Below are 24,562 nucleotides of genomic sequence, written 5' to 3' on the forward strand. Positions count from 1 at the left end.
TAAAAAATAAGTGGCAGGAAACTAGAGCCTCATTTCCAGATCAGTAACAGACTGCGAAGGAAGCTGTTACCAGTAGACCAGAGCAGAACATGGGACCATCGGTTGGTAGGAAGCTGTTACATGAGGCGGAGGAAGCAACAAATAATAGAAAGGTAAAGGAAGTCCAGATACCTGTCAAGTGACGTGATTTCATTTCATATAGTGATTCTCTGTTATTACCACAATAACAATCAGATTCATTGAAGATTAAAGCATCAGCTTTGTCAAAATTTCAGTAATTTGGAGATATGAAATAGTTTGTATAATTTAGTGCTCTGAATTCCCTCTAATCATTTAGTCATTTCCATTTGCTCCTTTTTTTTTTGCTTTTCTTTGGTAGTTTTTCTTTTTACGCGGTATATAATTAAACAAAATCAGGAAACCACGTTTAGACTTTGGTTTTCTTTTCTTTTTTTTCTTTTTTTTTTGCGATAGTTAATAAAATCTCAGGTGGAGAAACGTCGGAGGGACAGAATGAACCGCAGTTTGGAGTGTCTGAGGACCATGTTTCTGCAGGAGCCACAAGAAGTAAGAGAAGTTTTTAGTTCTCTATGAATTTTATAGAAATAAATCGATGTGGTTCATACTTGTGGTTTTTATTAATTTATTATTATGAAACATGAAGGTTAACTTGCTGCTCTCATGCAGGGGTCCACTCAGCACCGAGTGGAGAAAGCTGAGATACTGGATCACACAGTCCTCTTCCTCCAGAACACTGCCAAAGGAGACAAGACTACAGGTGGACGTGGGGACCAGAAACGCTCCTTCCAGGACGGTTTCTCCACTTGCCTGCAGACAGCTGCGGGGTTTCTGGGCCCCGAGGGGAAAGGGTCGGAGCTCGGATCGGCGCTGGATGCAGCTTTTGCCGCTCGTTTGGCCCGTTCACACTCACAGCCCGAAGGTCTCCAAAGCAGAAACTTTTTGCCGCACGCAAAGTTTATTCTGCGGGTGCTGAGGCAGAAGTCCAAGCTCAGACTCCCGGCACGTGCCTCAGGGGAGAAACGTTTGATCCGACCTTACCCACTCCCACTCCAACAAAGGTTTCCCAGAGTCCCCAAACAGCCTCAGAAACAAAGAGAGTCCGAGATCAGAGCGGAGAGAGGAGCGACCAAACAGAGCTCAGCCCAGAGCTCCCCCTCCAGCCACACTTTGTGGAGACCTTGGCCCTGATCACCAGGCAGGGACTTCAGAACAATCAATGACTATAAACTATTTGGCAAAAACACACAACTTCTTTTTAAAAACTGTAGTCTTATGAAGACGCATAACTTCAGGTCCTGTAAATATTGTAAATACCCGAGTATGACTTGATCTGTATGTGTAATAGGGTTGATTCACTGTTTTAAATACTTTTCAATGAGCTCAGTCAGCCACGTAAGTGGCTCAGGGGAACGGGGACTCTCTCAGGCTGCGACACAGGTGAGCTGGATCAGCCGAGCGGTCCAGCTGGGATTGCTGCGCTGAAGAGCGAGTGAAGAGGTGAGTTTCACGAAGCCGAGGAGATTTTGTCCTCTTTGATGCGCTACTAAAAGCTGCTACTATGTGCCGTCATGATTAAAGAGCATGCTGCGGTAGTGGATAATGACTGAGTGTCCATCCATCACATTTCCAGGTGTGGAAGCTCAGGGTTTGAGGCTGGGAGACCCACGCAGACCTTCATATTCACCTCTCTGGTGGAAAGAGCGACACCTGTGTCTCTGTGTACAACATCACTTCTATTCAATCTGAAGATATTTCTGGTCGGTTTTTGCACAATAATTTATTCTGGATTTCTCCCTATGGCGAGCTGTACTCTTCAAAGTTAAAACAACCAAATAAATCTTTAAAAACATGTCAGATGATTGTTTCAAGATTAAAGGAAACCCGGAGGCCTTTTACTCTTTCAGCTCTTTTTAGTCCGAGGCAGAGGTGTGAAGCTCGGCCTCCTGCAGAGTTACATCCTCCAGGTGTGAAGACTGGTCATGAAATGAAAGAGCTCAGCAGCTCTCACTTCAAAGACATCATAGCCATTGTCGCACTTTATTTACTGGCACTGAAAGACTTTTGGATTAAGATTAGTTAATATAGTTCAGATAATTTAAGACAACTCAATAATAATAATAATATGAATAATAATATTAATAACTACATCCACTTTTTTCTGCATCATCCAGTTTCATTTCTCACAGTTGCCTTTAAACATATTTAGAATAGCAGGATCCATTAAAGTCAAGATCATTTCACATAATTAACACACAGCTCACGTCTGCGTTTGTTTCCTTTGTATTCAGCGTCTATCCTGTCACCAGCATCGCCCCGAGCTGCTCAGAGGTCATTTGTTTTCCACGCGTGTGTGGTGTCAGGTCCCAGGGAGCAAAACGTGTCTTAACCCCGTAAGAATCAGTGGCATTTTTTCCCCTATCGTCACCGTTAGTTTCAAACTATATTGCAGGCTTTATGTGACACCAGCAGTGATAAAGTGACACCGTCTCAATGCTGGTCATCATGCCCTTTTGCTGCTAAAGTATTTATACCTACATTCTATATTCATACTTGTACTCAGGTTGGTACTCTATTGTATTATTTTATTACTTGTTTTTCTGTTTTGAAAAAAAAAAAACCCAAAAACTTTAATACTTTTTAAATTCTGTTTTTTTAAATTCTGTTTCTTCGTTCCACCTCATGTAAACATGTGATGCGAATGACAAATAAAGCTCCTTGAATCCTTATAGTTCTCATACACATTTTATATGAAGTGCAATTTATGGACCGTGAATGCCTCATCACTTCCGGCCCTGCAGCTCGTTATAGGCAACTTCCCCCGACAAAACCTTTTCTCCATTAATTTCAATCTTCTGAAGAAAATAACTGTAGTAACGTCTTGACAGAGTTTTACTGCTTTATGGCTCAGTCAGCACCATTATACTTGTATATTATATATAATGTACATGTATATATAACACCAACCCCTGTTATACTGTGGTTCTGTTATTTGACTCATGTGCATCTGATAAGGATTCTTCCTGAATGTCTGTGAAGACATTCCCCCACTACCTGCATCCAAACAAGTGACAATAAATAAAGAATGGATGGATGGACCACATTCTGTGCAATCAAAAGGCAAAACATTTTATTAGATAAACAGTGAGTTTTTAAAAGAAACTTTGGATCATGATGTCTGATGGCATATATACCAGGTCTTGGTTTTTACATTTCTTGAAAAAATCTTTGGTCACTTCCACAGACTGCTAAGTGTAAGTCTACGCAAGAGATCGAACAGGCCTGACTGGTCTGTGTTCTCCAGTTTGTCATCTGGGATGCGAGAAAGTTCAGTAACGATGTTTCCGTGCCTCAGAAACAACTTAAATTCATTGAGCTTCTCCCTCCTAAAGCCTCTCTCCATCTGATGCTGCCGTTGGTCCCTGATGAAGTCAAGTCAAACAAACAAAGGGGTATGACTTGACCATAACTTAACTGGCGGATAACTGATGACAAGCTACACATCCAGTTCAATCACAAGCTTATTAACACAATTTTAAAACTATAAATCATCCACTTGCATCCTATCACATTAAGATTTGCAGCATGAAGTCAGAGTAAACTGATGTTACTTACTTTCTGCATCACTGCAGGCAGCTTATTCACAGTGTTTGTCTAGGAGGAAGAAAATGATAAATTACAGGATGCTTTTATAAGTATTTTATAAATATTTAGAATACAAAAGGATCACATCTGACGTTTCTTTTTTAGATTTGGGAAGTATTTTCCTAATTCATCTCTATGGGTTTGAAGTTGAGATTTGCCAGGCTGAAACATTTTAAAGGACTGGATTAGAGCAGAACAGTTTCAGATCATTTGACTGCACAGGGCCTGCAACACTGTGTTTGAATGCAAACAAATGTTTGAGCAGGCTGCTGGGAAGATTCATACTAGTCCAATACTACAATCACTTTCAAAGTGCCAAGCATGAAAGCTGCTTTTCAAATTAATAATTAAAATAGTAAAAATCACTGCTGCAGGTTGTAAGAATTAAACTTGCAGGTTTTCTGTTATCTTTACAGTCTGTGTTAAATCATTTATGCATCATAAATTAAGAATAAAACCTAATGAAAAAATATTTTGATGTGGTTCTGTTGGCTTCATCAGGTGATGGCCTCCAGCTCGCACTGGAACGGTTCGCAGCCGAGTGTGAAGCAGCGAGAATGAGGATCAGCACCTCCAAATCTGAGGCCATGGTTCTCAGCCGGAAAAGGGTGGAGTGCCCACTCCGGGTCGGGGATGAGTTCCTGCCCCAAGTGGAGGAGTTCAAGTATCTCGGGGTCTTGTTCACGAGTGATGGGAGCCGGAGATCAACAGACGGATTGGTGCTGCGGCCGCTGCACCGGTCCGTCGTGGTGAAGAGGGAGCTGAGCGTAAAAGCAAAGCTCTCAATTTACTGGTTGATCTACGTCCCTACCCTCACCTATGGCCACGAGCTGTGGGTAGTGACTGAAAGAACAAGATCGCGGATACGAGCGGCGGAAATGAGCTTCGCCCAAAGGGTGGCTGGCCTCTCCCTTAGCGATAGGGTGAGAAATTCAGTCATCCGGGAGGGGTTCAAAGAAGAGCCGCTGCTCCTCCACATCGAAATCAGCCAGCTGAGGTGGTTCGGGCATCTGACAAGGATGCCTCCTGGGTGAGGTGTTCCGGGCGTGTCCCACCGGGAGGAGGCCCCGGGGCAGACCCAGGACACGCTGGAGAGATTATATCTCATGGCTGGCCTGGGAACGTCTTGGTATTCCCCCAGATAAGCTGGAGGAGGTGGCTGGGGAGAGGGAGGTCTGGGGCTCTCTGCTTAGGCTGCTGCACCTGCGACCCGGCCCCGGATAAAGGGAGGGAGGGAGGGATGGAAATATTTGTCTCAAGGTTGTCTGCACAAATATTTTTTACAACAAATATTCACATTGCATGCTGATACTGCATGTCAATATATGAATCAGACTCTGTATCAACAGATATTCACTATCAAAGGACTCGAATCCAGATTAGAGCCACAAAAACTTTATCCGAATATTTCCTGGCTTTAAGTGTTGTGACGGTTAACAATTATTGTTTCACCGAGTACACAGTAAGTGTGGATGAAGCAGAACGAGTATTACTGGGTATAAAGAGTGGAAAGTTTTGTTTAATTATTACCCTCTGTAGCCTTTCATGCCCCAAACCAGTGTTTTTTTGGCTCAACTGAGTTCACCTGCCCCCCGTCATGGTTCTTGAATCTGTTCTTCCTCAGTCTCTGTTAAGTCATCATCTCATCTCATTCAAAGTCCTTCACCCTCCCACTGTTTGTTTTTTTCTTCTAGGATATTGGTATTCGTTTATTTTCCCCAGTTTCCATTCTTGATTAAAAGTTCAGTTCAGTTTTAAACTTGTCTTACAGTCTTAGTTGTGTTTGCAGTGAGGTCCTGAGTAATTTTAGCGCAGAAATGTGAAAATCATTTACTGAGAAGAGAGCAGAGTTAATATTTGTGAACTTACCAACAGTAGTGACACCGGTTACTCCCCTCGAGGATCTTGGACCTGTACAGAAAATATTAAAATGACTTCACACTTATTATAAATCACTGGCACTAAATAATCTAACCGTTTTGTTCTCAAAATGTCTGAAATGTAATCTTTTTTCAAATTTGTCCTGAACTTTCTCTCCCTTATGCACTCACAACATTTCTACCTTTGAATCACTTATTGCCTGAAAGTCTACATTTATCACTTCAGATGGGTCTCTAACATGAACCGTTTATAAGTGGAACTGCACAACATGCATTCTTCTAGATGCAAAAGATTAATAACAAGAACACAACACTGAATACTTTTCTACTTGATAGATTAGCGAAAGCTGTTTGGATCTCACCTTCCCCATAACCAGACTTTGGATGATCGTCTGAAATAAAATACAAAGCAAATAACAATCTAAACAGTAAATGTTATTTTACAGTCACCATAAAGATTTTATACAAAAAGCTACGTGCTATCTGAAGTATTCTATTTAATAGTTAAATGTGACATATTCCAATCTCTTTGAAATAATAATTGACAAGTGAGCAAAATTTAAATGGCTCCAGCCAAATAAAAAGGACCCTGAAAGCTTTGGTGAGTGGGTTGGGATGAATTTAAAAAAAAAAAAAAACTTATCAAAGCTATGATCTCCATCTTTAAGTAAAAATATATTAAAAACATATTCTTTGAGAATATCATGTTTTCTGACAATAGTATATTAAAAATAACAGTATCTAACCCTTTGAGTGTGCATTAGGATATACAAATTTGATTTGTTTCATTTCAATTACTGACCTTTTTGGAGTTTACAGGTCCAGACAGGTTCATACACCGGTTCATATTTTTTGGACAAAGCATACTGAAGTTTTAGATTGAAGCATCCTTTGGGATTTTCAATGTACACTTCATAGAAGTTGGAGTCCTGGCCATTATATCTGAGGGTTATTTTCTAGTTAAAAATATAACAGAGAAGGGAGAGGAGTTAGTCCAGTTCCATCAGAAGCAAAATAATAAAAATAAAAGACTGCAAAGAGTCAACTGAATATGCAGCTGCTCTGTGACTTAACCTGGAAATCTATCAGCAAGTCTGATGACAAAGCTTCTGGTGAAAGTCACCAATTTTTCAGTGCTTCTGGTTCACACAGTGGATTCTCAGGCCAGTATTTCAATTATGTCCACACGTTCTTTATTGAGGAACAGAGACGTTTAACAAGGTAAATAAAAAGCTAAACCATCTTTGGGTGACAATGGTTTCCAGATTGCATTCCAGCAAATGCAAAACCTGCTCTAAGTAACCGATTGAAAGAACTATTAGTGGACTACAAATGGAAACCAGAAATCTTCCTGACTCTTGCTCACAGGACAGTGTATTCAAATGCATTTATCTATTCATAGAGTAGTGAAGAAATGTGACAATATCTTACTGCAGATTCCTCTGTGATTCCCACCCATACTGGTCACACTATTTACAACCCGTCGTAAAAATGCTCTGATCCTAAAGCACCACAGTTGCTGACAGAGTGTAAAAAGCGTACCTTTGGTTGAATTTCTGCCGAGTCGGTGTCGGCTGTGAGGGAGAAACCATGATGCATTTTGAGGTACTCATCTGGGCGTGGCTTGGTAATTTTTTCATATCCATAACACAATTCTTGCTTGTCCACTTTCTGTGAGGAAAAAAAAAAAAAATTCAACTCAGTATTATCCAATCACAACACCAGGTGCCTCAAGGTGCTTTCTGTTGTGAGGTAAAGACCCTACAAATATACGTCAAGTCCAAAAGTCCTTCAGGATTGCCTCAGCATTTCCATCTGTTGTCTTTAAATACAGTTTAAAAACAATGTATGGAGTTTACTCTAAATTAGTGTAAATACATTTGAAGAAAAAGTGCTGTTGCCGAGAATAAAGATATTATTCAAAGCAGACTTAAAATAATATTTATAACACTCTACTTTTGTATCCTGTTTGTTTCCAGAACTCTAGGATTATATTTCATATATAATTTATATTCAGCTTTTCATTAACAATTTTATAATGTTATTATCTGCTGTGGCTATAAATCAGTGAGATTATATTTTACTTAAGTCGGTAAAATGTAACATTATCTGACAGACAGATCTCATGACTCGTACATGAAGATTAACCGTTTTCTGTTGTCACTGCGACTGCATTCACATACATCATTAATCCATGGGTTACCAAAACAAGTGTTTACAGCCAGCTTATAAAAAGAAAACTGAAATATTTTCCACAAATGTATACATTCTATCTTAAAGTAAAATGACTTCCTTCTCTTAATATTCACTTTTATCCCTTAATTCTTTTTTTAATTATCTTAAAATAACTTTTCTTATGAAATACTACTCTCCAAATTTGAACATCTATCTTCTAATGAAACAGACCATATAAGTAAGATTGCCACCTTTCAAAGTTTGTGAAGTCCCTGAAACACAATCGCAATTTCCCTAGAGTAGACCAGAGGAGTCTTCCCTTTCTAGTAATTAGAAAGAATGCATATTCCGCATTGGCTCCACTTTTCAGCCCTGCAAGTTAAAGCCATCATTCAACTACAGCATATGTCTAATACTCTATTGGGGTCAGTCTGAGTCTGTGTTATTTTTCCTGTGACAAATACAGATTCAGTTACCCGTTGTAGAGCAGGATCATTTGGAATCACAAAGACGTGGAGTTTGAGGAATGGGGTGTTGGGTTTGTAGTATAGCAACACGTTACAGCTGATTTTAACAGGGGGGCCCATCTTCATCACGACTGCTTTCGGAAAGTAAGTTAACTCGTTTAACTTGACGTGTGATGCTGTGACCTCACGCACTTCTTCTACAAAATCTCCGCAGTCATCTAGATGCAGGACTGCAAACTTGTCGGGGATGTCATCTGCACAAAAATACACAGAAAACACAAAGAGAAAGAAGAAAGTTTGGATCAGAAATGCAAAAGTTTTTTAATATATTAGTAACTTCTTCATGTCCTCTTACCTATACAAACCCAGTGTGGCAGGTGCATTTCACTTAACTGCCCAGCAGTGACTGCAACATCAATTACAGGACCTGCAGGCATGTACTGTCTGCTTTCCACTCTCTCCATGTGTCCTCCCCAAGAGCAGAAGTGGTACTGAAAGCTGATCTTTTCCTTACAAACCCAGCGCAAGCCAGAGACACTGCATTCAAAGTCTCCCGCTTCAGACTGAAGGCTAAAGTGAAAAAATAAAAAGGAACACAGCGTCATTTTTAACACTTCATTTTATGTCAAATGCAGAATTAAGATTTTGCAAAACTGGGTCTTCTTCTGGCAAAGAAATCTGAATCACTGTTGATTTCTCGTAATTCACCTGTAAGTTGGAGCCTTGTCTGCATCTGTAGTGTTCACCCCAGGCTCAAGTTTAGTCCAGTTGCTGGAATGCTGCTGCAGAAGACAATCAATTAAATAAGTGCAGATTTTACATTGTGTAACACCACATATATGAACAAATACATATTTAAAAAATTAATGAAAGAAACGTGAGTGAATGTATGAAAGTACCATCATAGTTGCACAACCCTCGATCTCAGAGCTTCTGGAAGCTTCTTGTCTTGAAACAGTGCAAATGAAGCAATTTAGGTCAGGATGCTTCAGGAGGGTTAATAAAACACACTCAAACATCAGTCTCTATTTTATTCCTTAGCTGTTCTCTCCTATCAAGTAAGCCAAGTGATAAAACTTAAATCTGGGTCTCCTGAAGTGTCATTTCCACAGAGGAAACCTGTTTGCATCAAGAAATTCCATGATCTTTGAACACTGACTAATCAGCCTCTCATTTCTCTAATTTGCACCTCATCTTTTGTTATACTGAACAATGTCTCAATTGCTGAAATAGATCTGGAAAAGAGAGGAGCCTTTGACAGAGCACCATAATCACGAACGCAGAGGTCTAGCCTGAGTATTTAAAAGAAAGGTATAAAAGTAGAATAGGTGGAATATACAAACCACTGCAGGAGGAAGAATCTACAGACAAAATGTTTGGATTCATACTTTGCTTCAGTTATTTAAGCTGTTTAACTTCATGATCAAACTGTCTTACGTCCACTGTGTGAGATTAAAGGAGGGGGGGTAGAGTTTTTCACATGTTGTGAATTTAATTAAAGGTTATTCAAACTATTAAAAAGGCTATGGACAGAGTTACACTGTAATGAAATCACGATAAGCAATCATGAGGCGACAGCAGACACCCTGCATCCTCTACCGAACGATTTTTAAATTGTTTAGATTAATTTCAAACCACCTCATATTTCAGCAGCCTGCTACTAAATAACTTTTAAGAATATTAAAATGTTAAAACGCCTTTAAATGTCATTTTTAGAACAAAAACCTGCTGCAGAAAGACTGAATGATAGCTCGTATACAGACAAACTATGGCGTTACATTCAGTTGACGCTAAACGCGGAAATAAAGCTCACTCGCTTTCTCTCCCGTTGTTTTACGACTTGCTTATTTAAATTAGAAGCTCTGAAACGGGGAAAAGGTTAGGAAACAGCACTGGCTCTTTCAATAACACGCTCAAACCAGTGAAGTCTAAAAGTTAGTTATAGCCTAGGCTTTAAAATAGCGTCCCCACACGAACCGTTTCTCCAGCCTCTTCACTCCTAACATGAACGCTCACTTCCCTGCGCACAGTCACAATGCAGTTTGTGTAACAACGGTGCATTTGTCTTATATGCTAATACTTCAACTTACATGGAAAAAAGTTTATGTGTTTTTAACATTCACACCAATTACAAGACAAAAAATACCTTTTCCTGTATCCTACACAAGCCCCGCCTCCCGACCGAGTTCCACCAATAGAATCTCCGGGTTCTTTTCCTGGTTTGTGACAAGCTGTAGCAACATCCGGTTGTTTAAATGCCATATATCCGTCCAATGATTATCTTCACAAGAAATTCAATATAGATACGACCGCATGCACTTTCTGCAGTACTGATGTTGAAACTACAGAGCATATTTTTTAGTTCCAGATGTTTTTGGGATGATTTTCAGTACTGGTTAACCTCTAAAAATTTTGACTGCCCTTCTCTAACCTTTCAAGTAATTAGATTTGGCCTACAAACAGAAAATAAAAAAATAGACTTTGGGATTAACAACTTATTTATAGTTGCAAAATTTTTCATTCACAAATGTCGCTTCTTGAAAACGTGTTTTGCTGGCTTTAAAAATGAAGTCCTGCTGTGGAAGGCTTCATTGGATAAGTGTAACTTAGCTTACACCTTACTTGAATTTTTGATGCAGCTTTTCAATTGATGTAGCTAGATTGTATGTGCGTACTTTTGTTTTTACTTTTATATGATAGGTCACCTTATACTGTACTTGTATGCTGTTTTATGGTATCTCTCACCTATACTGTTCTTTAAATGTTCTTTGTTCGACGACTGCTTTGTTCTTAACTACTTATACCTGTATATAACTTTTTGTTGATATGTAAAATAAGTGCTGTAATTGTTATTTTGTTTGACCAAAAAAAGTATATAATGGAGGAGACAGCGATTTTGATCAATCCTGCACCACACAAAAAATAATTTAACCCCACAGAAATTAAAGAGTACCTGCAGAATCACAAAGTAGAAAAAAATGTGTGCTTTCAGGCTTTTATTCTTAATAGAATCGGAGTTTTGTGTTCCTCACAGGAATAGTTCACTATTTCTCATTTAAAATATATGTTTTCATCAAATTTGGATCATTTGTATTCATTTATTTAGACTGTATTTATTTATTTGCGACGAATTCTGTGTGAAGAAGCAATCTTTCACGGCGTATTAAATGTAATTTTAGTCAAATCTGTGTGCTTTTCTCACGGTTGCGGAAGGATCTGCTTATAAATCAAAGTTGAGCTTAAAGTCTTTAAAGATTTCGTTATTTTTAAAGCAAATGTTACCGCGTTTTCCAAACACCGTCATAATAAATAAACGAAGTCTAGTAGACCTGCGTTTGTCCCTCTAAACACATGGCAGCGTGCAGACAAATGTTGCTTAAGTGGGAGTGTGTGCTTCAGCTCTTCTCTCTGGTCGCAGGGAGGCTCAATCTTCGCTTTATTACTTGTTAAACCTGATACCTCACTTAACAAATGTGCTCGGAGGGGAAGTGACTTTCTGGTTCCCACGCGAAACACACGTGAGAGGTTGTCACACGGGTCCAAAACAAGCTGTTATTTTGTTGTGATCATGTAACCAAACATGGCGACGTGAGGAGTCGCGCGTAAAACCATGGATTTTACGCATATCAAAGTTTCTTTTGAAAACCATTATACAAGAAATCAAACATCGCATTTTAATAATTCAGACTAAAATGTGAAATAAAATGAAATCCCGTGTAGATTATCTAAAACAGAACAAAAGCTCAAGCTGCTTGTGGCTGGATGTGGAGCATATGCGCACTTTCACACTTTCATTGCTGATTTAGTGTGGGATCCCCTTACCGAACTCTTTTCCGTCAAAATGGAGCGGTGAAAACGGTATTTAACACTTTATGTATTTACACACTTTTATTCATTTACACACAAATAAACACAAACGTGTCTATAGACCAGGAACTTCTTATGAAAAGTCAACTGTTTACTCTTACTGTGAAAAATACTCAGAATAAAGTTTTTGCATAGGAAGATCAGCACAGACTGGCTTTTTTTTTCCATTAGGGGTTTCTAAAACCTCCGTCAGAGATGGCCATGACAGAGATGGCTATCACATCGGTAGTTAACTTCTGGGTCAAGCTTTGTGCTCGCGCACATGAAAGGGGGCATTTAATCCGTCATGTGATTCTTTTTCTGCAGAAATAATCCTTATGAATGGCAGCTACCAGGACAGGCTGCAGAAAATCATAAATGTTGGGGTTTTACCTCAAAGAACAGTAAAAAAAATGTATTTTTACACCTCCGATTTATTACTTTATCGCTCGGATTTGTCACAGATCTTTGTCAAATTTGTCTCACAGGAGCTGATGACGCCTCTCATCTGCACGTGTCTTTCAAACTTGTAACGGGAGCCGCACGCGCCAGAATATTAATAAAGGGTTTAATTAAATTAATCGAATAAAGGGTTACGGTCTCCTTACTTTACAGGGATAAATATGAAAAAATTCGAGTATCAACGCGACAATTGGTTTACGGCCACAGAGGTGACGTCAAAGTTACTGTTCTAGGGTAGTCACGAGGTACGACGTAAACGTTAAGCAGTGGTAACATTCTAGCTACATTAGCAACAGCATTTAGTGGTTTGTTTGTGTTTGTTTTTTCAAATTAAAGCTGTTTGGATCTCGGGTACAAAACAGAAATGTGGGTGTCTTGTTAAAATTCCACTGAACATGTGTTGTCATATACATATATAGCTTACATCAGCACCATGGACAGAGCAACAGAGTTCATCAGGACCTTTGACTGAGAGGTGAGGAAGACCGTGATGTGATCCATGCACACTTCTCACTTTCCAATCTTTCTAAAGCACTCGTACTTCCAAAGGGAATTCCAAATGAAGCCCAACTGTGAGAAGTAAAACAAATTTAATGGAAAATATGCATATGCATGTATTCAGCAGTGTGGACAAGATGGGCAGTACTGACACACTTCAGTTTTCGTAATGCTGTTTTTAGCCTTTACAAGTAAATTACTCCTCTGTGGGAATACATTTATCTTGGCATTAAGATCTAAAACTGAATGGCAATCTTTCAAATTTCTGTGGAGAAATTTTGGCTCAATCTTCTTTGTTGAACTATTTTAAATCAGCAACATTTGAGGGTTTTTTTTCTTTTCTTAATAGCATGAACGGCCTGTTTTAGACAAGTAAACAAATCTCGATAAAACGTTGCATAAACATCATCTGGGGTACCATGTACCAACATCTGGATTATTAAATTGTAAAGATCCTACAGTTACACAGAGAAAACAACTACAATCAGATAAACTCCTATGAGCAAGTACTGGGCAAAAGGTGGAAGGAAAATTCCTCTTTAACAGAGAAAAACCTCAAACAGAACCAAATTCAGGGAGAGACAGACATCTTCTATGAGGGTGAGCGGAGTGAGAGAGGACAAAAGTGGGAAGTCTGTGGAAGAGAGAATTTAATAATAACTGATTAAAAGCAAAGCAGTATGTAAACACACATCCATGCAGAGGGGTTGTCTTTAACACAGAAAAGCCCATTAATAGATTAAATTTTCCATCGCATTTTTAAGTCAATATTATCATTTCACCAGGCTGAAGAAGGAGGCCTATCGGGCTTGGTTAGCCTGTGGGACTCCGGAGGCAGCCGACAGGTATCGACAGGCCAAGCGGAATGCGGCTCGGGCAGTGGCTGAAGCAAAAACTCGGGTGTGGGAGGAGTTCGGAGAGGCCATGGAAAAAGACTTTCGGACTGCCTCGAAGAGATTCTGGCAAACCGTCAGGCGTCTCAGGAGGGGAAAGCGGTGCTCTACCTGCACTGTGTATAGTGCTGGCGGAGCGCTGTTGACGTCGACTGAGAAAATTGTCGGGCGGTGGAAGGAATACTTCGAGGACCTCCTTAATCCCACTGACACGTCTTCCGGGGAGGAAGCAGAGTCTGGGGATGAGGGGTGTGACCCACCGATTTCCGGGGGCGAGGTCACTGAGGCAGTTAAACAACTCCTTGGTGGCAGAGCCCCTGGTGTCGATGAGGTCCGCCCCGAGTTCCTGAAGGCTCTGGACGTTGTAGGGCTGTCTTGGTTGACACGTCTCTGCAATGTTGCGTGGAGATCAGGGGCAGTACCTGTGGACTGGCAGACCGGGGTGGTGGTCCCCATCTTCAAGAAGGGGGACCGGAGGGTGTGTTCCAACTACAGGGGGATCACACTCCTCAGCCTCCCCGGGAAAGTCTATGCCAGGGTGCTGGAGAGGAGGGTTCGTCCGCTAGTCGAACCTCGGATACAGGAGGAACAATGCGGTTTTCGTCCTGGTCGCGGAACACTGGACCAGCTCTTTGTCCTCTCGAGGATACTTGAGGGTGCATGGGAGTTTGCCCAACCAGTCTACATGTGTTTTGTGGACCTGGAGAAGGCATTCGACCGTGTCCCTCGGGGCGTCCTGTGGGAGGTGTTGCGCGAGTATGGGGTGTCTGGCCCATTGCTACGGGCCATTCAATCCCTATACAACCGTTGCAAGAGCTTGGTTCGCATTGCCGGCAATAAGTCGGACTCGTTCCCGGTGGGTGATGGGCTCCGCCAGGGCTGCCCTTTGTCTCCGGTTCTGTTCATAATTTTTATGGACAGGATTTCTAGGCGCAGCCAAGTGGCGGAGGGCTTTCGCTTTGGTGGCCTCAGAATCTCATCTCTGATTTTTGCGGATGATGTGGTTCTGTTGGCTTCATCGGGTGAGGGCCTCCAGCTCGCACTGGAGCGGTTCGCAGCCGAGTGTAACGCAGCGGGAATGAGGATCAGCACCTCCAAATCTGAGGCCATGGTTCTCAGCCGGAAAAGGGTGGAGTGCCCACTCCGGGTCGGGGATGAGTTCCTGCCCCAAGTGGAGGAGTTCAAGTATCTCGGGGTCTTGTTCGCGAGTGATGGGAGAAGGGAGCTGGAGATCGACAGACGGATTGGGGCTGCGGCTGCAGTAATGCGGACGCTGCACCGGTCCGTCGTGGTGAAGAGGGAGCTGAGTGTAAAAGCGAAGCTCTCAATTTACCGGTCGATCTACGTCCCTACCCTCACCTATGGCCACGAGCTGTGGGTAGTGACCGAAAGAACGAGATCGCGGATACAAGCGGCGGAAATGAGCTTCCTCCGAAGGGTGGCTGGCCTCTCCCTTAGAGATAGGGTGAGAAGTTCGGCCATCCGGGAGGGGCTTAGAGTAGAGCAGCTGCTGCTCCACATCGAAAGGAGCCAGCTGAGGTGGTTCGGGCATCTGGCAAGGATGCCCCCTGGGCGCCTCCTGGGCGAGGTGTTCCAGGCATGTCCCACCGGGAGGAGGCCCCGGGGCAGACCCAGGACACGCTGGAGAGATTATATCTCTCGGCTGGCCTGGGAACGCCTTGGTATTCCCCCGGACAAGCTGGAGGAGGTGGCTGGGGAGAGGGAGGTCTGGACCTCTTTGCTTAGGCTGCTACCCCCGCGACCCGACCTCGGATAAGCGGATGAAGATGGATGGATTATCATTTCAGAATAAACTTTGTCAAAACTAAATTCACAAGCAAGAGGAGGATTCTCACTCTTGGTCTCAGACATTCGGGGCTCCACTGCATGTCAGAAAAGATGTTATACCTTTTCCTTTCAGCACACTGATCTGACAAGTTCAGCTGATCTTTCATCAGAAAGAGTTTTTCTTCAATAAAAACCTCCAGGAAGCATCAGATCAGTATATAAAATCAGCTTAACATCATGGAAGCAATAAAGCAGAGGGAATGAGAATGAAAGGCACAGGACAAGAGAGGACATGCTTTATCTGTAAACTATTTTGGCCAACAAGGCAGCTTAACACAACACTGCTTTTCACATGAAGCGAAAGGCTTTCCCAGAAGGTCAACCTTCATTCATTACTGAATCATTAAATACTACACAAATCAGAATCAGAATACTTTATTAATCCATAAGGGAATGATGTGGGTTACTGTTGCTCCAAGACAGTAACAGTAACAGACTAAACAATTTCAACAATACAATATGTTACAGATTTTACACATTTAAGAAATAGCACTAATATATACAGCTCACTCAATAATAAATATCAAGAATTAGCAGAGGTGATTATAAATAAATATCAAGAAACACTGACTTGTTGCGCTGACTTTGACATACATCACTTAAAAGTACACACAAACCATTACTTTTTAAATTTGACATTTGTATTTACAATTCAAGTTTATTTATAAGGCAATAAATGGTAAAAAAAAAAGGTAAATGGCCTGTATTTGTATAGCGCTTTATTAGTCCCTAAGGACCCCAAAGCGCTTAACACATCCAGTCATCCACCCATAAATCACAACAGTCATCCCAAATCTCTGTGTACTGTAAGGGAAGGACCCTGCAGTATTTGAGAGATAACCCCAAAAAGGATTTAACAATCCCCTATGAGCAAGCACTTTGGCGACGGTGGGAAGGAAAAACTCCCTTTTAATAGGAAGAAACCTCCGACAGAACCAGGCTCAGGGAGGGGCAGCCATCTGTCGCGGCTGTTTGGGTTGATGTACGTTTTGAACTGTTGTGTGTATTGCCTGATCAAGATGGTACGAGTCTAATGAATATTGTTATACTCCAGTCAAGATTTTATAGCTAATTTAAAACAGCTTTAACCAAATCAAGATTTTGTTGTGCCTCTTTAAAGACACGCTCAATACTTACCTCATCTTGCTATTTTAAGGAATCAGTCTGTCTGACAGATTCCTGTCCTGTCAGTCTCACTGATGCTTTCTTCTCTAAGATTTGACTGAGATTCATGAATTTCAGTTCAAATCGAGAAAAATGTCATCTTCTGAATCACTATGAAATTGCTCACAGGATTCATCACATGGTGTATCCACATGTGTAGAACAAGTATTGTTGAGTGAATTAATTCTGCCAGTCAAAAACATGAACTCTTCATATGAGTACTGCTGAGTTTCACTCAGGCACTCCGAGCCTAAAGTTTTCTTATGGACCCAGCTCAAAGCTTGTGAAACTTTTTTCTTGAGTCTAAACAGACAGTTTCCCCAAAATCTAAAGAAAATGAGACAAATTACAGTGAAGCAACAGGTGATAACTATAAGTGGTCCTCCTATTGGCCCTATCTCAACGGCGACTTTGGTAGAATAATCAAAATCTTCTCTAGTCAAAGGGAATAAAATTCGAAGTATTCCTCTGATTTTCGAAAGGCCATCTACCGCCATGTTGAGAAAAGTTGTCACGGTTGCTGAACCTCTGTGAAATTGCTCACAGGATTCATCACATGGTGTATCCACATGTGTAGAACAAGTATTGTTCAGTAAATTATCTCTGCTGATGACAGACGTGTGCTGTTCAGCTGTGTTCTGCTGATTTTCACTCAGGCACTCCAAGCCTGTTGTGTAATTCAGTGACCTTTGATCTGTGAGCCTGTTGGCTACAGAATCTGTCTCAGTATTAGGTGGACAAGACTCTGCCTGTGGTTGTGCCAGAGCAGATCTCACGAGCTGTCGAGCCTTTTTAAAAGCCCAAGGAATCACATGATGAGTCAAAAGCAAGAGAGGCATGCCTGCTATAAAGCTAGTTCAATGGAGATTACAGAAACTGTCTAGTACGATCCTACGTTTAGTTTTACAATCCTGCAAAACAGAGGTTTGTCCGACGTATTGTCAAGGTGCTGCGTGTAAGGGGGATAACTTCTATTTAAGGGAAACAGATCAAATCAACTGACAGATAAAAAAAAAAGATCAAAGGAACAGCCATGACGTCAAGGTGATGTCACAGTTGAGTTTTAGCTTCTGTGTTACGGTAACATTCCTGCTACCATGGCAACAGTCTTCATTTTTTATTGTCTTTACATTGAAGCTGCTTGTTTCTCAGTTAGTGCTTCAGTTGATGCACAAAAATATGGGTGTTGTCTTTAAAAATCACTGTATCATATATAGAAAATCACATATATTAATGTACAGATTGTATCATGCGGCGTAGTCATAAAGGATAATCACATGTTAATATTTCGCTACAGCAATATTATACGCCAAATGTTTAAAGCTTCTATCAGCATGATGGACACAGTCCATCAGGACTTTTGACTCAGAGTGGACGTTTTGTCACCAAAACTAGAGGAATTTATTATTTGACGAAGTTGGTGTTTTAAAGGTCCGAGTCTCGTGCATGAGACGTGCATAAAATTAACTTTTTACGCACAACTTGGCACATTACTGGGATTCCAGGACTCCAGTTTCAGCCAGTAGTTTCTAAACATAACAGGGAGCAACATTGCCTGCTTACTATAAAAAGATCAACATGTTTTACAATCTGCAATAAACACCCCCAATCTTTATTTTGGTTTTGAATTTTTGAGAGAATGATATCACATTAACAACACGTGAAGCAAGTATATTAATCCCATGACCACTGAGCTTATTTCCCACTATGTGAAAGAATGGTTGTTTAGTTTTTTGACAGTTCAATGTAAGTAAAAAGGAAATATCATCAAATAAATATGAAATATAATTATAAAAACAACAAACACGTCAAAGAGTTACTCGATTTGCATTTAACTCAGGATCACAATAACCAAAGGCAGCTTAAATAGTGCAGTCAGTAGACCACAGGTTAGCTAAACTGCAGGCTAACACTGCCTTTGTGAGCTAAAGTAAGTAACAGATGAGACCAGTAAATAAAATCAAGTTAGCAAACTTCAGCACAATAAGACACAACTTTGTGTTTTTTTATGAGCATCAAATAATATAATGTCATTTTGGGGATCAGTCAAGGGCCATAAATTACAACAGACAGGACTAATTACACATTTCAGATTTTTGTTTTGTTTGTTTGGTGACAGGATAAATACTGATCACAACACATATAGGTTTGTTTCCACTTTCACCACTGCTGGTCACTGATATGGGATATGATAGGTATGTGTAATCAATGCATTTGAGTCATTCTATACTCCAGGATCATCTTTACCGGTTACGAGGGGATTTCACCAAGAATCTAAAGATGAATACAGACTGAAAGGCGCCGCTGTGGGAGCCCATCATTAATCCACCGGCGCGTGCAGCTGCTGCGATAAATGAGAGCTGCACGCGCCTGTGAAAGGTGTTATCAGCTCGTGTGAGGGTTATTTACATGTGTGACCAACATCCGCCCAAACAGTGTGAGATCAGACAAATGACTGTAAGCTTCCAGGTGATCATTATGGAAGGAGAAATGAGATGTGTCCTCAGGCGACAGGTTCTCGGTTCAGCGCTGCTAGGAAGAAAATGTTTATGGAGCCCCGCAAAACGCGAAATACAAAAACTCATTCAAGGAGAAAAGCTTTCAGTAGTTGTCTGACTTTTTTCTTTTTATTCACAACTCTTCACATTTTAATAATCATTCCCTCGGTACAGAATATTGGCAGCCTTTTTCCTCAGCCTTGAAAGCCTTAAAAAAAACGTGGTCAGAAGTCTGTGTATCAATCCAGCTGTGAATGCATAATTTTTAGGAGCCCTGCTCATGGGAAACTGATTTCCACCTCTTCTTCCAGCTACTCTTAATTACGACGTATCGATTTTAACAGGTAATAAAGTGTGACATTCTTCCGCCCGATTCCCACGAGAAAGTTAGGTGAGGTGATCACATGCAACAGAAGAGCTGAGCTTGAGCTTACGCATTTTCTGATCTTATATAACTTGCAAGGAATTCAATTTTAATTCAAGTTTTCAGTCTGGATTTTTGAGAAATTATATTAGATTGTTAGAATAGAATAGAATAGAATAGAATAGAATAGAATAGAATAGAACTTTATTGTCATTGCACATGTCACAGGTACAAGGCAACAAAATGCAGTTTGCATCCACCCAGAAGTGCTTTAGCCATGATATAGATATATTACAATATATATTAGCAATAATATAGATATGTGAGTATATTACAGAAATGGGTCTATTATGGTATGTTATAACGTATGTTATGAATATGCTATAACTATAAGTATGTACATGCTGTGGTGAGTACAAGCGATGTACAGGCTATGAACAGGATATAAATATAAAAAACTATACAGAAATACAAAGTATTCTTGACAGAAATCTATGATCCAAGTAAAATAAATCTTTTTACGCGTAACTGTTCAAATTGTTGAGTCACACGAACAAAACAAAAGAAAATTTAAAAAAAAACAAAAACAAAAAATTACTTTCGGCTCGCGTGAGAACCTCCAGCATGTGCTGTGCGTGGGAACCCGAGAGCCACCTCTCCTCCAAGGACACAATGAAGCATCAATTTTAACAGGTAATAAAACAACGACTGAGCCTTCTGCTCCACATTCCCACGACTACAAAACGTTTCCCACTATGACACGTATCCAACTTCTGTCTGCATGACATTTTTTTTATTATAATAATAATTATAATAATTAATACTTTTCTATTAAGATCAGTCACCTGACCAACTCAGAAATGCACAACAACCCATCCATCGATTTTCATCCACATAATTCATACTAATTTTTTTTCGAGTTGTATGCTGTGTGCGAAGTTCTGCACTCTTTATTTTAGTTTGGTTTTTTTTAACATTCAGTCCCCGTAACTTCTTAAATACACGAGATAAAAATTCATCAAGTGTACTTTATCAAACAAGTACACTGAAAAAAGAGCATGTTGGATTTACTTAATTCAATAGTGGACCTTAGTTGCACACAGTTGTTTTGCTTTGGCAGAAACTTAATCAACACAACTTATTCTGTTTTAAAACTGAAATCAAACCAGTTTAGTTCCTATTCCCGAGTCAGACAATATGAATCTTTTAAATCCTTGTAAATTGAGCACACCTAAGGGCTTGGATCACATAAGGTCTCAGGCCACCAGAAGTTGAAGATACTGCACTAAACTCCAAGGTCACAGTAATTGTATGTTGTAATAAGGCAAGCCCGCCTGATTAAGTGAAGCTTGAGAGCTTCAAAGTCTCTAATGACATTGTAAAGAGCCGCTTCCCTCGTGTTTTCCTACAAAAAAGGCACAGAAATCTGTCTCATTGAGCTCATTGGACAGTAATATCTAAGCAACCCTAAATAGATATTTAGTGTGTTAGTACAAAGATTCTTTTGGCGAATGAGCAAATACACTTCATGTGTAGACAGTCTACTACTATGTTGGTTTGTTTTTGGTTATCTCACTGAAAAAAGACTAAAAGAACAAGCTTAGTCAGACAAATTTCTCACCAGAAAACTGTGGCAAATAAAGGATAAGCTTCCTCTGTGCCTGAAACTCAAAGGGTTACATGAGGTGTTAAGACGCGTTTTGCTTCCTGGGACATGACACCAGACACGCGTAGAAAACAAATGGCCTCTAAGCAGCTGAGGGTGGTGCTGGTGATGGGATAGACGCTAATCACTAGAGAAACAAACGCGGACGAGAGCCATAAGCAGTGTCAGATGTTCGGCTCCATCCTGTCATATACACTGATAAGCTATCGTGACAGATTGTTCAAATAAGGAATAAAGACAAAGATGCGATGCTCCTCTAGTTGGGAAAAGAATGTGAACTAATTCAGTGGTATTAGCTCAAAGAGGTCCAGTCTAACATCAGTGTAATTACAGGTTAATAATAGGAGAAATTATTGTAGAGAAAAATGTAAACTAAACAACAACAAAAGAATATAAATGATGAATATGAGGGGAAAAATACATGATACGTGATTTCTTAAGTCTTCCTAGTTATATAAACATTTTATCTGATATCTGTACCTGAGCTGAGGTGAGGTGACGCAAACATTTCCCCGTTGTGGGATCAGTAAAGTCTTATCTTATCTTATTTTTCAGTGAATACAGAAGGCTCTCTGTGAGGTCTTTGAAGTGAGAGATGCTGCAGAGCTTCATGCTCAGATTTCACACCTGGAGGATGTAACTCTGCAGGAGGTCGAGCTTCACACCTCCGATCCGGACTAAAGGGAGCTGTCAGAGCAACCGCAGACTAGAGTCTTCCGGATTTCTTTTAATCTTAAAATAACCACACCACGTGTTGTTGTAGTTTTTTTTTTTTTTTTTTGTCTTTTTATTTTAAAGAGTACAGCTCACCATAGGGAGAATCCAGAATAAATTATTGTGCAAAAAAGACAAGATTTAACGTCAGATTGAATACAAGTGATGTTGTAGCCTACACAGAGATACAGATGTCGCTCTTGCCAGCAGAGAGGTGAATATGAGGAGCTGCGTGGGTCTCCCAGCCTCAAACACTGGGCTTCCACACCTGGAAATGTGATGTATGGACACTCAGTCACAGCAGTTCATAAAAGAGAATAGAAGCTCTTGAGTTTCGTGAAACTCACCTCTTCACTCGCTCTTCAGCGCAGCAATCCCAGCCGGACTGCTGGGCTGATCCAGCTCACCTGTGTCCCGCGGTAGAGTCCCTGTGTAAGCAGATTAAATGGATGCCCCACTGACAGAGCTTATTGAAAAGTATTTAAAACAGTGAGTTAACCCTATCACACATACAGCGCAGGTAGAAAACATACATTTAGCTACATTATTTACAGGATCTGAGGTTCTGCGTCTTTATAAGACTACAACACCTATCCTTTTCAGTTACAAAAAATAGATACCAACAATCATTGTTAAATATTTTTGAGTGTTTATGTTAAATAGTTTATAGTCATTGATAGCTCTGAAGTCCCTGCCTGGTGATCAGGGCCAAGGTCTCCACAAAGTGTGGCTGGAGGGGGAGCTCTGGGCTGAGCTCTGTTTGGTCGCTCCTCTCTCCGCTCTGATCTCGGACTCTCTTTGTTTCTGAGGCTGTTTGGGGACTCTGGGAAACCTTTGTTGGAGTGGGAGTGGGTAAGGTCGGATCAAACGTTTCTCCCCTGAGGCACGTGCTTGAGCTTGTTTGAGTTTGAGCTTGGACTTCTGCCTCAGCATCCGCAGAATAAACTTTGCGTGCGGCAAAAAGTTTCTGCTTTGGAGACCTTCGGGCTGTGAGTGTGAACGGGCCAAACGAGCGGGAAAAGCTGCATGCAGCGCCGATCCGAGCTCCGACCCTTTCCCCTCGGGGCCCAGAAACCCCGAAGCTGTCTGCAAGCAAGTGGAGAAACCGTCCTGGAAGGAGCGTTTCTGGTCCCCACGTCCACCTGTAGTCTTGTCTCCTTTGGCAGTGTTCTGGAGGAAGAGGACTGTGTGCTCCAGTATCTCAGCTTTCTCCACTCGGTGTTGAGTGGACCCCTGCATGAGAGCAGCAAGTTAACTGATCTTTACATTACATTAAAAAAAGAAAACATTAATAAATAAACAGTACTGAAATTCATGAACCATATTCAAAGAGAACTAAAATATGATCTTACTTCTTGTGGCTCCTGCAGCAACATGGTCCTCAGACACTCCAAACTGCGGTTCATTCTGTCCCTTCGACGTTTCTCCACCTGAGATTTTATTAACTATCGCAAAAGGAAAAGAAAAGTCTAAAAGTGTTTTTTTTTTGTTTTAATTTCTGTGTTACAAGTGATGCAAAGTTGATCAGACGTTACCCGAGAAACAAACGAAATATAATCGCAGCTGCGTCTAAATTCCAATTTGATTGAAACAAACGACTAAATCCTCATTCAAAGTGGCTGCATTTGCCCATGTGAATAAAAAAAATCAAAGTTGTTTTTTTCTTTTTTTACCTTTTTATTGTTTGTTGCTTCCTCGGCTTCCTGTAGCAGCTTCATGGTTGCAGATGCTCTAACACCTTCTTTCTCAGGCTGACACCGATCAGGTAATGAGGCTCTTGTTCGACTTCTTTTTACTGACTCCCTGTAGCTAAAAGACTCCTCCTCCTCCAAACCCCTCCTCCTGGTATCTCAACCTCGTCGTTCCTTAAAACCCAACCAAGATTTAATTAATTTAAATCTCCTATCACAGTCTCATATTCACCAAACACGGAGATCTTCCCCATTGCGCAGAAATTTTACGTGTATGCATAAAAACTCACACGTAAAAATAACCAATAAAAAATAATTTAAATAAAAAGAATGACATTTGTAACTCATTTTTGTACACACTATAGGTGACAAACATTGAATGAAATGCTTCACAACAGCTCCTTTACCCCGAGTGACAAAACCAGATTTTGAGTGTTGGAAACATATGCATTTCCTATAACGCTACCACGGGAGTTTCTGGTCATGTGTCTGCGCTTTAATCCCATTATATTTCAGTAAGATTTGGGGTCTTATATTCTATGAAGTCTCGTGTATTGTCAACACAGAATCTGATTTATTTAAAGGAACTTGACTTTTCCTTGCCGTCTCTGTACCCGTTGAGCTGGTTACGCAGTGAATGAAATTCTAAATAAGGTAAAAAGGTAAGGTAAAATTTTATTTATATAGCACCTTTCAAGACAAAAATCACAAAGTGCTTCACAGAAAAGCTAAA

General features: G+C 40.6%; 3 protein-coding genes across 12 annotated transcripts; 1 reads left to right on the forward strand and 2 right to left on the reverse strand.

Moving 5' to 3' along the window:
* The first annotated feature begins 36 nt into the window (after window positions 1-36).
* LOC146564840 (transcription factor HES-4-B-like) lies at window positions 37-1,697 on the forward strand. Of its 3 annotated transcripts, XR_014894299.1 has the most exons (4): window positions 37-152; window positions 475-567; window positions 688-1,518; window positions 1,652-1,697. XR_014894299.1 is itself a non-coding variant. In XM_085290422.1 (3 exons), exons 1-3 carry the CDS (start codon window positions 90-92, stop codon window positions 1,207-1,209), a joined length of 687 nt encoding a protein of 228 aa, XP_085146548.1. In that variant the 5' UTR covers window positions 37-89; the 3' UTR covers window positions 1,210-1,681. The 3 variants fall into 3 exon arrangements, 2 of the variants coding, with proteins under 2 accessions (XP_085146548.1, XP_085146546.1); XM_085290422.1 differs by having other exon boundaries at window positions 475-576; window positions 688-1,681; XM_085290420.1 differs by having other exon boundaries at window positions 688-1,681.
* Window positions 1,698-3,105: 1,408 nt separating this feature from the next.
* On the reverse strand, window positions 3,106-10,422 carry LOC146564841 (NACHT, LRR and PYD domains-containing protein 1 homolog). 6 transcript variants are annotated; one of them, XM_085292621.1, is made up of 11 exons: window positions 10,332-10,422; window positions 9,085-9,133; window positions 8,894-8,967; window positions 8,541-8,755; window positions 8,195-8,439; window positions 7,086-7,214; window positions 6,346-6,499; window positions 5,906-5,935; window positions 5,533-5,574; window positions 3,634-3,672; window positions 3,106-3,440 (listed from the first exon to the last, which is right to left on the reverse strand). In XM_085292621.1, the coding sequence occupies exons 2-10, from the start codon at window positions 9,088-9,090 to the stop codon at window positions 3,656-3,658; spliced, it is 912 nt and encodes a 303-aa protein (XP_085148747.1). In that variant the 5' UTR covers window positions 9,091-9,133; window positions 10,332-10,422; the 3' UTR covers window positions 3,106-3,440; window positions 3,634-3,655. The 6 variants fall into 6 exon arrangements, with proteins under 6 accessions (XP_085148747.1, XP_085148749.1, XP_085148745.1 ...); XM_085292623.1 differs by having other exon boundaries at window positions 8,894-8,964; window positions 10,332-10,379; XM_085292619.1 differs by having other exon boundaries at window positions 10,276-10,338.
* An 11,682-nt stretch (window positions 10,423-22,104) lies between these two features.
* On the reverse strand, window positions 22,105-23,655 carry LOC146564842 (uncharacterized). 3 transcript variants are annotated; one of them, XR_014894300.1, is made up of 3 exons: window positions 23,491-23,582; window positions 22,486-23,371; window positions 22,105-22,406 (listed from the first exon to the last, which is right to left on the reverse strand). XR_014894300.1 is itself a non-coding variant. In XM_085290424.1 (2 exons), exons 1-2 carry the CDS (start codon window positions 23,542-23,544, stop codon window positions 22,841-22,843), a joined length of 585 nt encoding a protein of 194 aa, XP_085146550.1. In that variant the 5' UTR covers window positions 23,545-23,655; the 3' UTR covers window positions 22,105-22,840. The 3 variants fall into 3 exon arrangements, 2 of the variants coding, with proteins under 2 accessions (XP_085146550.1, XP_085146549.1); XM_085290424.1 differs by having other exon boundaries at window positions 22,105-23,371; window positions 23,491-23,655; XM_085290423.1 differs by having other exon boundaries at window positions 22,105-23,373; window positions 23,487-23,559.
* Between the last annotated feature and the right edge of the window lie 907 nt (window positions 23,656-24,562).

This window comes from Mchenga conophoros, linkage group LG11 (genome assembly GCF_057382185.1).
Source record: "Mchenga conophoros isolate Kocher_MC1m ecotype Shallow Benthic linkage group LG11, M_conophoros_male_GT1.1, whole genome shotgun sequence".
Taxonomy (NCBI): Eukaryota; Metazoa; Chordata; class Actinopteri; order Cichliformes; family Cichlidae; genus Mchenga; species Mchenga conophoros.